General features: G+C 33.3%; 1 protein-coding gene across 1 annotated transcript in view; it reads left to right on the top strand.

Moving 5' to 3' along the window:
- The window catches only part of LOC106457556 (peroxidase-like), a gene marked incomplete at its 5' end in the record, with an annotated part of 36,326 nt that overhangs the window by 21,509 nt on the left and 2,429 nt on the right, over positions 1 to 12,388 (top strand). Inside the window, 7 exons of the mRNA XM_013916988.1 lie at positions 862 to 984; positions 1,635 to 1,876; positions 2,730 to 2,862; positions 3,142 to 3,269; positions 3,496 to 3,698; positions 5,607 to 5,776; positions 6,319 to 6,427. Coding sequence (XP_013772442.1) covers positions 862 to 984; positions 1,635 to 1,876; positions 2,730 to 2,862; positions 3,142 to 3,269; positions 3,496 to 3,698; positions 5,607 to 5,776; positions 6,319 to 6,427 — 1,108 coding nt within the window. The remainder of the gene's footprint in view (positions 1 to 861; positions 985 to 1,634; positions 1,877 to 2,729; positions 2,863 to 3,141; positions 3,270 to 3,495; positions 3,699 to 5,606; positions 5,777 to 6,318; positions 6,428 to 12,388) is intronic.

Raw genomic sequence — 12,388 nt, 5'->3', positions numbered from 1 at the left:
ATATTTAACATACAAAGCTAGTTATACACACACACACACACGGTAGTCCCAATCATTAATAATAATCTGAAAGGGCGAGCATGTTTGGTGTGACGGGGATTCGAACCCGCGACCCACAGATTGCGAGGTTGAGCGCCCTAGCCACCTGGCCATGCCGGGCCAATAGTGAGTAGGTGAAACTTCAAACTTTTCGATCCAATTTTTACTACTTTCATGTTGAACTAAGTAGATACAAGATAGAAGCCATAGTTTGTTTGTTTGTAATTAAGCACAAAGCTACACGATGGGCTATTTGTGCTCTTCCCACCATGGGTATCGAAACCCGAATTCTAGCGTTGTAAGTCCGCAGACATACCGCTGTGCCACTGGGGGGCTAGAAGCCTTACAAAAATACAATATTCCATTAACCTTCGATTTTTTCTACTCTTCGCCCTAACTTTTGATTTTTTTTCTACTCTTCGATACCACAGGTAGGTAAATTTATTCCGAAATTAAGCCTAGCGCATCTGTGTTAGACATTAAAAAAGAAAGAAAAAAGGCTTTCTATATCTTACCGGGTTTCGATACTCGTGGTTGGCAGCGCACAGATAGCCCATTGTGTAGCTTTGTGCTTAACTACAAACAAACAATCTATATCTTAAAGCTATTGGCGTCGTTAAAGCTATTTATCAAATGGTAGTTAGCTCAATGACATCAGTGTTGATTTAAAGTGGTTTTTAACAAAAACGATTTTAATATTTTCAAATAATTTAAAGTCCTTGATTTTTGTCCAAAACTAATTAACCGATGAATAATGATGAGTACATTCTTAATGATAAAATAAATAGCCAGAAGGATAAAATGGGACCTGTCCACTTACAGGTTTTTTGAAATCCGCTCCACTCTACCGAGAACTCGGCCTAAAAGATATCCTACCCATGAAGACAGTTGATCCGGATGTGGGTTGCTCTGCTAGGCCAAGAAATGTTTATTGCTTTGATGCCGGTAGGTGGTCTTTTGATTTTAAATTTACTTAAAAGAAGGTTGGTAAGATCGGTGACCAAAACCACTATCGTAGTTACTGTTCAAGTAGCATCTTTCACATTTCAACCCCTCTTCAACTTGTATTACTTACAGACTTTGATATGTTATAAAGCATTGTATGAATATGTTTGTCTTTTAATGACTAGTTTCAACGTTGAAAAGTTTGGACTTGAAATTATGACAAATGATAAGAAAACTGTCGTGTTTTGCTTTTTTCAGTAATAGGTTACATATACATATTTTCTTTTTCAGAAAAAATACTGTATAAAAAAGTCAAAATATTAAAATAGAATCATAAAGTAAAAAATTTAAAACATACTAAAAGCCCATCATTTTGTTTTCCTTGACCCCATTGACGTAAAATTGGTGTCAAAAAATTAAATTTTTTCTGTGTGTTTCAATGAGATGTTACTTGAATTCTCTGATATAAACCTGACTATTGAAATTTGTGACTCCTCATTTAAAACAATAGTAGGATAAAGATAATAAATTAGTTTTGAATTATCTTTTATTGGAATCATTTTATGAAAAATATATACAGTTATTTTCAGAAGAGTGCTAAATTAAAGTAAATATTTTCATCAAATTAATTAAACTACGTAATTGCTCAGGTGATGAACGAGTAAACGAGCAGCTGGTGTTGTCTGTAATGCACACAATATGGATGAGAGAACATAACAGAATCGCTGAAGCCTTAGGACAGATTAATCCTCACTGGGATGACGAAACGATCTACCAAGAAACGCGCCATATTGTCATCGCCGAGCTGCAACACATTACGTACAAGGAGTTCGTTCCTACAATCCTTGGAACTGAGATGATGAGGAAATACGGCCTAGAACTTCTATCTCACGTGTGTTCTTATATTATAACAAACTACTCAATAACTTTCAAAATGTTATTACGTGTCCACAAGCATTGAGGAATGCTATAAAATATACTTGGATTAGAGTGAATTACACTTAAATGAATATCGTACAAGAGGGAGGAAACATCAATAATTATAAGTTACGTTTTAATGCATTTGGATTATAATGTCCTATTGATTTTTAAAAGGCCGATACCAACAGTTTTGGGTACATTTTAATAGATTTTCAAATAAAATAATATTCTAAATGTAACAATCAACCCGTTGTTCTCTATACGTCTACCAGAATCGTACTCTTGGCGAGGCCCAGCATGGCCAGGTGATTAGGACACTCGACTGGCAATCTGAGGGTCGCAGGTTCGAATCTTCGTCCCACCTAGCATGCTCGCCCTTTCAGCCGTGGGGGCGTCATAATGTGCAGTCAATCCCACTATTCGTAGGTAAAATAGTAGCCCAAGAGTTGACGGCGGGTGGTGACAACCAGCTGCCTTCCCTCTAGTCTTACACTAAATTAGGGACGGCTTGCGCAGATAGCCCTCGTGTAACTTTGGGCAAAATTCAAAACAAAACAAACAATATTCTTGACGCTTTACAAAGTTCTGATCACCCCCCCCCCCGTGGTTCAATAGTATGACGAGGGCTTATAACTCTAAAAATTAAGTTTTGATATCCACGATGGGCATACCACAGAAAGTCCATTATCCAACCTACCGCTTAACAGCATAAAATATTACTCATATTCTAAAAGAAGTATTTTTGAGATGTTATAAATCTAGTATATTTCGCTAAATACAGTTTTTGGATGGAATAATCCTTGTAATTAACAATTTGTTTTCAGGGTTATTACGATGGGTATGACCCAAAAATCAACGCCGGTGTTCGATCAGCTTTTCAAACATCTGCTTTCAGATTTGGTCACAGTCTGCTCCCCGATGTGACTGAGAGATATAACAAGTTCCATGACAAACTTGGTACGTTTTTCATTTCACGGCTCAAAATTGCTCTTTTCTTTTTTTTTTCTCTCATCATTTTATACATTTGTGTATACAAATAAAGCACTTTGCTCATGACTCCGCGTCTTTGGAAGTTCGCAATTAAAGCCTGAGAAACAGATCTTCTTCAAAGTAAATGGAAAATGATTTAGGCTTAGATTTTCTTAAGGCAAATGTCGTTAACAGACAGCCATCTTTACACGCAAAGAAGTAGCGAAATACGACTGTAATTAAAACAGCTGTCGTTGTTTCCAATAGAGTCCATTCGTTTGTCCTTGCAATTGAGAAAACCATACGATCTATACAAGCCGGGTATCATCGACTCATTTTTGATGGGACTAGTAAACCAACAGTCTAACAGGATGGATCCTGAAGTGACCACTGAAGTAGGTTGATTATTTGAGTCTTCAACCAATAAGTCGATGAATTGTGGTCTTTTTGATAGCCCGGAATGATGACTATAATTATACTTTTTACTGATAATGAATAACGACAAACGAAATAATAATAAACATGTGTACCTTATGATAGTTTTTGAATTAATATTCCTAATATCACTGTACATTAAACCTAACATATTTCTGTTTTATATTAAATTACTACTATTATTAGGTAACTAATCACCTATTCGAGAAACCTGGCGAGAGGTTTGGAATGGATCTGGCAGCTCTCAACATACAGCGCTCCCGGGAACACGGTAACCCTGGTTATAACTATTACAGAGAGTACTGTGGACTTCCAAAAGCACGTGACTTTTATGACCTAATCGGAATCATGCCCAACACGACAGTACAGAAATATTCTCAGCTGTACAAGTAAGTGAAAAAAAAAAACTTCTTCGAGCTTGCAGGACACATAAAACGAGAAAAAAAAAATGCATCAAAATTTTGATACCCATGTTAAGCCTAATTGGATGGCTTCGTAGGCTTAAATATACCGAAACAACTTGGTGGATATTCGCTACCATAGTACCACCTAAAAGAATAAAATCAGTAGGTAGGCTTACCTTTTGATGTTGAATTGAAATAAGGATATTTTTATAGAAACAAAACTTCGGTTATGTCACTATTAAATCTTTATGAAAAAAAAATCATTAAATGATACATTAGTATTTCCGAACCTAGATAATGTGTAGCTGGTATCTTCGTTCAATGATTCCACTGGTATGCTTGAGGGCTTATAGCGAAAAAATTGAAGGTTCTATCCCTGCGACGAGTATAGTGCTGCTAGCACATTTTGTAGCTTTGCGCTGTACAACAAAAAAGCACACCATTATATGATATTCATTCTTACTATATATATATATATATAATTAATAATAACAGCTAACCATATTTATAATTTTGTTCATAAAATCAGTATCATTTTGCCCCCCAGTGGCACAGCGGTATGTTTGCGGACTTACAACGCTAGAATCCGGGTTTCGATACCCGTGGTGGGCAGAGCACAGATAGCCCATTATGTAGCTTTGTGCTTAATTACAAACAAATCAGTATCATTTTATTTTATTTTTTTTCTTGTGACGCGAATTTTTGTGTTTTCCACTGTTTTATGTTATTGCTCTCTTGCGATTGATAGTGTTCGATGTGTGTCTTTATTATTTATTTGTGAGCCTTACATTTAGTGTCATAACTTGATATTATTTATATTTTTAATTTCCGTCACCGTGTAAAATTTAATATATATATATATATATGTACAGTTAGGTAAGAGCGCAATAATATATTACTCAAATAAAGCTAAATTATGATACCTAGTATTTCAATATCATAATCATTGCCAGAGCAAATCCTGGACTAATTACTGCTGTCGAAGTGTTTCATTTCATTAAATTTCACTCGATAAAAAAGTTGTAGTGTTGTCGTAGAAACGGGAAATGATAAGAATAAAGTGTAAGTTACCTTTACACTCTTTTCTGGGGTTTCCTATGATTATCAGATCGAAGCCTACTTTTTGCTTTTCACTATAAGCCAAGCGTAGCCTAATGGCTAGCGTGTCGGACTACGTATCAGAAGGTTCGAGCCGTGGTATGGTACGGAACATGCTACACATTTTCAGCTGAAGGGACGTTATGATTTTAGCTGTAACAACGAATATCCTCTTCGGTTAGGACTAGTTACATAGGCGGCTAGTGCTGCTGACAAGTCACTCACCCTTGAGTCAACAGTTATAAATTAAGGGTTGTTATAGGTGAATCTTAGGGGTCCCTGACCTGGCCGTTTAAACCATGTGTGCAAAAAGTGCTTTTTAAGTTGAAAGTATCAATACTGATATCCACTCTTAAAAGCAACAGCTACTATAATAGAACGTATACAGTTATATATCGTTTAAACATGTTTAATATTGAAATAGTTACTAAACTACCCGTCCAAATAGTGAAAACGAGAACAAAATACGATCATTAATATCGTAAACGTTCTTCAGTATATAAAGAGTTGATAAATTCACATTCAATTTGTACAGATAATATATTAAAAAACATTACACGAAAAAATGTGTTCTTTTCGATGGTTTTTATTAGATGGCACCGATACCAGGTTTTATAGGTAGAAGGTTAAAAAAATGCTGACACGATTCTTGAGACACCAAAAGGAATTACAGTGTCGTTCCTTAGTTGTTAAGTGTAGTTATCAAAATTTATCTTATAGGTGAGTATTAACATCAGTTTGTATGCTTTACAAGATTTTGTTAAGCATGCATTTTTAACGTATCTTTATCCAAAGACACGTGGATGACATCGACCTGTGGAGTGCAGGTATCTCCGAGTATCATCTCCCAAATGCTGTTGTAGGCCCAACTTTTGCCTGTTTAATTGCAGAACATTTCACTAACATCAGGCGAGGAGATCGTTTCTGGTACGAAAACGGTGGTTGGCCTTCATCCTTCAGTCCTGGTAAGTTTCATTGTTTCCAACCTATCAAAACGTATGTAACGAACGGTTATAAACTGAGTACTTTTAGTGCTGATATATCCAAGAAACTTTCATTCACTCATCTGTATGGTTAACAATTGTAAGTTTTATGCCGTACAAATTCTGTTTTAGTGAATAAAATATGCGCTTTTAGGCAATGATGTTAGAGAACATTGGTCAACTATTGGCTCTTTTATTATCAATAGCGGTGAAATCCAGTTGATAACTTTGTCAGGATTCTATTCAAGCACAATAATTTGACCGTTGTCCCTATATAATAGCTACCATAAACGAACTGTTGAAATTAATGTAGTTCTGTTTTGTTTTTTTTTGTTTGTTTTTTTGGTGTATGCATCTCTCAAGTGGCACCAACTAGGATGTAGAAAACAAAAATACAATTCTACGTCATTGAATACCCGGTTCTTCACCTTGAATACCCGGTTCTTCAATCAGATGACAATCTTTAAGTGAAAGAAAATGCGATAATTTTTTTTCAACTTCAGTTGTTTTTGTTTTACCTATAGAGCAACTCCAAGAAATCCGAAATGTGCAACTGTGCAGAGTTCTGTGCGAAAATGCTGATGAGATGGACACCATTCAACTGGACGCCATGTTGGTTGCACATCCTCAAGGGTTAGTTAGCTTTCGGTTAAAGTTAAAAATGATGTTAGAATCCTATCTGACAAAACTTTTTAATTACCCTAGAACTTGGAGGTTTGTGGATGAAATTTTTCATCACTAATTCTAGTGTGGTAGAAGATCATACAGGTAAATACATCATTTTATGGCATACTGCCATTATTGGTGAGATTTGATTCGGATATAAATGAGCTTTGGTTAGATTTGCAGTTGAAAGCTCAACTTGAGTGTTTTGTATAGTTCTGTGAGAACAGTTTTTAGAACGTCATCTCTGTTGTAACTGTGCAATAACTGGATGTTTGGTAAGATTAGTTGTTTAAAACTTATCTTGTGTGTTTCCATCTTAAAGTCTGTAGTAATGAGGGGGTTTGAGATGTAAATAAATGAACTTCATAACAAACAAACAAAACTTTACTGGCATCTTAACCTTCATCAGGGTGTTTTGGTTTCGTTGTTTGTTTTTTCAGATAATCTCAATTACATGTCAGTGACATACACAGGAGAAGTGGCTGAGCGGACGCACTCAAGTCTCTGCACTTTTTTTCTCAGCCATAAAAAAATTATCAAAAACTTCGAAAAGAAATGCTTAATTCCACACCTTTCTTGCTGCGAGTTATTATGGAAAAAAAAAGGATTTCAGTAGTAAAATGGATGGAACACAGGGACTTGTAGATTTTTACAGCAAAAACATAATTGTTATATGCTATTAAGTGTTAACACGCAATAATTCACTGTTTAGTTTTAGATTTTTAAAATATTTATAAGATCGATTGAAAAGGAATGAAATAGAATCTTTTTGCTTCTTATCGTATGTGTAATTTGAGCAATGTTTACTTTCCAAGAAGTCTTCGTGTATGGCGCTTTTGAATTTTAATATTTGAATCGTTTTACTGGTGTAAAATCACTGAAAAATATGAACCCGACTAAATTTTTATTTTGTTTATTGGTTTCAGGAATCCACGTGTGAACTGTCTGGGTAGTGACATCCCCCACCTTGACCTTTCCAAGTGGGCTGACATTAATCGTTTTGGGAAGAAGTAGGCTTATTTTAGACCAAAATACCAACTTTTAATTTAAATATAAAACTGCTCAGTTCGGTATTCTGGGATAATTTGTAAGCTGAAGAAAACCACTATGATCAGATCAAGTACACACGAGAGAAACAATATTGAATCCTGCATTTAACAAAAAAATATGCTGTGTTACTTCGAAACTCGATAAGTAACTAATTTTTACATAGACAGAAACTCAAGATGTTTTGGCATTTAAAGTTCCTTTTGATAATTAATTTAAAAGAAAAATATCTCCACTTGAAATATAAATTTGATTTAATATGTTAGAAAAATCACTGTTGAAATTGAAAAATCAAACTATATTGGACTGATAGTAAACACGAATTATTTAATATGAAAAAAAAACCTAACATTCAGTTAATATCATGTATAGATTATTTAAGTATATGCAAGGTTTATTATAGCTTATTTGGAAGGAATAATTTATTTTTGTAATTATTGAAGTCGCTTCTTTAAAAGTTGCGAATTTCTAAAATATATCAATGTTATTATAAAATTTCGAACGAAACAAACTTGTTTTAGTGTTTGAAAAAAAAGGGATAAAAAGTGTGTAAAACTTTATATTAGAGTTTTAGACGCTGTTAAAGTTGTATAGCTTTTGTTTAATGTCACAAATACATTTTTGTCTTAAATTTTTGTATCACTTAAAACTGAAAAAGTATTGCCTAGCTCACCACTAATTGAGATAAAGCACTAATTTTTACCCTGAATTTTTAATGTTTCTTCTTCTTCAGATTCTAAGTTTTATCTGTTATTTTTAATTTGTTTGAAAAAAAAAAGTCACATATTGCCAAAACTGATATCTAATAAAAGTGAACTATATTAAATATATGCGTTACTTAAATTTTCCTTAAAATGTCAGCGTTAATAAATATATATTTCTTAAATCAACTGAAATAGTAGATAAGAGATACTTAGCAAATGAATTGATTTTTGAAGTAAGAAAAATCTTCCACTTTAAAATGGCCTTCAGCTAGTGTATTTTCAGATATGGTCTGGCCTTTGTGTTTGTTAGATGTGATTACTAATGTCTGAGAAAATATCAACAGATTTACTTTCGTTTGCCGAAATGGCTTTAAAAAAAAAAAAGTGGCAAGATCAGTGACCAAAAGTCATTATCATAGTTAGTATCTCATGGTAATAAAAAAGAAAAAATATATTTTGTTACGCCAATTTCGGATCAGTAGGGGCAAACAGAAACAAAATGGCGGACGTTTAAATTTTGTCCAAACAAATAGTTGTGTTTAAAAAATTTTTATGCAACGTGTTTATAGAAATAATTTTAACATTTTTAACCACTCTTAAGTTAATTTCACGAAGATTATAACTATATTTTCTCTTTAATACACTGATTTTTTTGCAGTATTATTTCCGAAAAATAATTTTACCTGAAAACAGTAAAAAAAAATATATTTACCGTATCATTTATTATAATGTCAAATCCACAATTTCTCGAGTGTTCGAACTAGTTTTTAATAGATATTCATTTTCATACAGTACTTTGCGATACATCAAAATATCTAAGCAATACAAATTGAGTTGGGATTGAGATATGGGTTCAAAGGTCAAGAAACTTGAGCAGAGTGAGGCTTGTTTGTTTGTTTGAAGTTGAGCACAAAGCTACACAATGGGCTATCTGTGCTCTGCCCATCGCGGGTATCGAAACCCGGTTTCTAGCGTTTTAAGTCCTCAGACAATTATCTAGTGTTTTAAAGTATACGACTTTATTTTTATTACATTTTGCATTAAATGAATTTCATTCCATCTGGGGATATTTTTGGGGTCATAAAGGTCACTCTGAGTGACCACTTTGTTAATGTACTTTTATCTTGGTCGTTTGTTTTTATTATTTGCTTTTATTTAGTGTATTTGTGTTAATTCATATTTTGTCATAATTTTAATGTTGACTAAGGAAATAAGTCCCAGTTGGGTACCAACAAATCTTCTCCCATTTGGTCAGTGATCTAAAAGGTATGTACAGATGAAATTCATGTATTATAAAATATGTAACAAGGTAAACAAAGCCATGCAAGTGAAAACACCTTTTAAATAGTTCAAATTCCCATCTCTTCGTCATATTCACAGTACTATATCGTTTTGCTGCATTATTCTCTCGTGAGTAACTTGACCTTTGAACCTCGTATTTCCACTGCTCCTCAATTTGTATTACTTGGATATTTTGATAATCACTGTATGGATATGTTTGTCTGTTAAAAATTAGTTCGAACGTTTAAAACTGTATATCTTGATCAGTGACGGAAGGTTGGTATTAGTTAATACACAAATAGTATTTCACTGAAATGTATAGAAAAAAAATAGAACTTTTTGGAATCAATTTCAGGTCACTGATCTTGTCAGTCCTCGTTTCTATTGTGGATTTGTAGTTTAAAACTTCAAACTGTAACAAGGAGAGAAAGAAAGGTGATGAGTTCGATCTGCACCGTTTTTTAGTTTTATCTTATCCAACTTCATGTTTCTGTATTTTAATGCACTTTCTTTGATCGTAAGTGTTTCTGATGTGTAAGTGAAAAATGGCTTTCCTGTCTTTAAATTTGTGTCTTTATTACTGAAGTAATGCTAGATTAATTTTGGTTTTACTAAACTCCAAACGAACCTCTCTAAAAAGATCAAACTTCGATGTCATTTGATACCGTTTTCTATACAGCAAAGGTTAATTGAAAAAGGGAGAGAGATAAAATGTCCACCTTATTTTTTGTTCTTTGTCAACGTATAACGTTCCTATGATCATATACACAATAAAAACATTGTACTGGGATACTTGATCTAGTTCTTACACCAATTGCTGATAATTAGAATGAATTCGTGTTTAAGTTTTTTAAAACGTGATAAACCATGATTAGTTTTATGTATAAGCAGCTGGATAATCAAACTGTAGAACTAAATTTTTTAACACTTGATACACCATGATTAGTTTTATGTATAAGCAGCTGGATAATCAAACTGTAGAACTATTTTTTTAACACGTGATAAACTATGATTAGTTTTATGTATAAGCAGCTGGATAATCAAACTGTAGAACTACATTTTTTTAACACGTGATACACCGTGATTAGTTTTATGTATAAGCAGCTGGATAATCAAACTGTAGAACTATTTTTTTTAACACGTGATAAACTATGATTAGTTTTATGTATAAGCAGCTGGATAATCAAACTGTAGAACTATTTTTTAACTAATTAGTTTTTAACCTGACTAGTTTTATGTATAAGCAGCTGGATAATCAAACTGTAGAACTAATTTTTTTTAACTAATTAGTTTTTAACCTGATTAGTTTTATGTATAAGTAGCTGGATAATCAAACTGTAGAACTATTTTTTTTGAACACGTGATAAACCATTAGTTTTATGTATAAGCAGTTGGATAATCAAACTGGAGAACTACATTTTTTAACACGTGATAAACCACGATTAGTTTTATGTATAAGCAGCTGGATAATCAAACTGGAGAACTACATTTTTAACACGTGATAAACCACGATTAGTTTTATGTATAAGCAGCTGGATAATCAAACTGTAGAACTACATTTTTTAACACAAGATAAACCACGATTAGTTTTATGTATAAGCGGCCGGATAATCAAACTGTAGAACTAATCTTAATTATTTAAGAAGCTACGTATTAACAGCTTCTACATTTTTCATTCAAATTTCCCTCTCCGTCATATTCACAGTACTATATCGTTTTGCTGCATTATTTTCATGTGGGTTACTTGACCTTTGAACCTCGTATTTCAACTTCTCGTCAGCTAGTATTGCTTAAATATTTTCATGCATCATCACTGTATGAGGATGTTTGTCCGTTATGTTCACTGGTCGACTTGGCTCCAACGTTCAGCGCTAAATTAGTGTTCGCATGGTTATTTTGTAACCTAGTTATATAACACAGAATCACTTTAATTTTAACACTTAACGGGTTTTCTCGGGTGTAGTATTATTTTTCAACATTTTCGTTTTAATATCTAGTAAGTGTTATTACTTCTGAATTATTTTTAGCTTTGTAAAGACAGCAAATCATCAATTATCTAACAAAAGCTCTTACATTCATAGAAGTTAAATACTGGTAAATAAATTAATGTTCTGTATTACTTAACCAGTATAAGGGTATCAAAGCTATCGCTTTAAAACGGAAGTGTTTTACGTAATAAACGATACATATATTCCGTATAAAGTTAGAACTGGTAAATAATAATTAATATAAAATGTGAACTTTGTATATATTATTTACGAATACTTATGACCAGCTTTTAAACATTTGATGTTACAAGGATGTATAAAATAATGTTTCATGTGTGGTATAAATTACAGAGAGAAGTGCTAATTATGTTCAGTATGAAATACTGAATATGGATGAAATAGTTGGTTGTGGATTTTTAATGTGTGGAATTTTGAGCTGAATATTGTGGTTTTAATAAAGTGTGAAAATACTTTTGTTTAATTAGCCTTAGATATTTTCTTCCAATCATGTGGAATTACTCATCTGATGGAAGAATCTTAAAGCACTTGTTGTTTTTATTAACGCTCTCAACCAAGCCAAGGTCTGGTGGTTAGGGCGCTCGACTCGCAATATGTAGGATCGCAACCAGTTGCCTAATATGCTCGCCTTTTCAGCTGTGAGGGTGTTATTACGTGACAATCAATCCTACTATTCATTGGTAAAAGAGTAGCCCACGAGTTGGTAGTGGGTGGTGTTGACTAACTATTTGTCTCCCCTCTAGTCTATTACTTCAAAATTAGGGGCGGCTAATGCTGATATCCTTTGCGAAGCTTTGCATTAAATTTAACAAACAAAGTGTATAATTCTGTATAACAAAGAACGTAACCCAATATGACTTCTTTCGATAATTAATGGCTTTCGAAAGGTA

The sequence above is a fragment of the Limulus polyphemus genome, unplaced genomic scaffold (genome assembly GCF_000517525.1).
Source record: "Limulus polyphemus unplaced genomic scaffold, Limulus_polyphemus-2.1.2 Scaffold345, whole genome shotgun sequence".
Lineage (NCBI taxonomy): Eukaryota > Metazoa > Arthropoda > Merostomata > Xiphosura > Limulidae > Limulus > Limulus polyphemus.
Note: the sequence above shows the minus strand (reverse complement) of the source record. Positions and strands in the feature narration are given on the sequence as shown.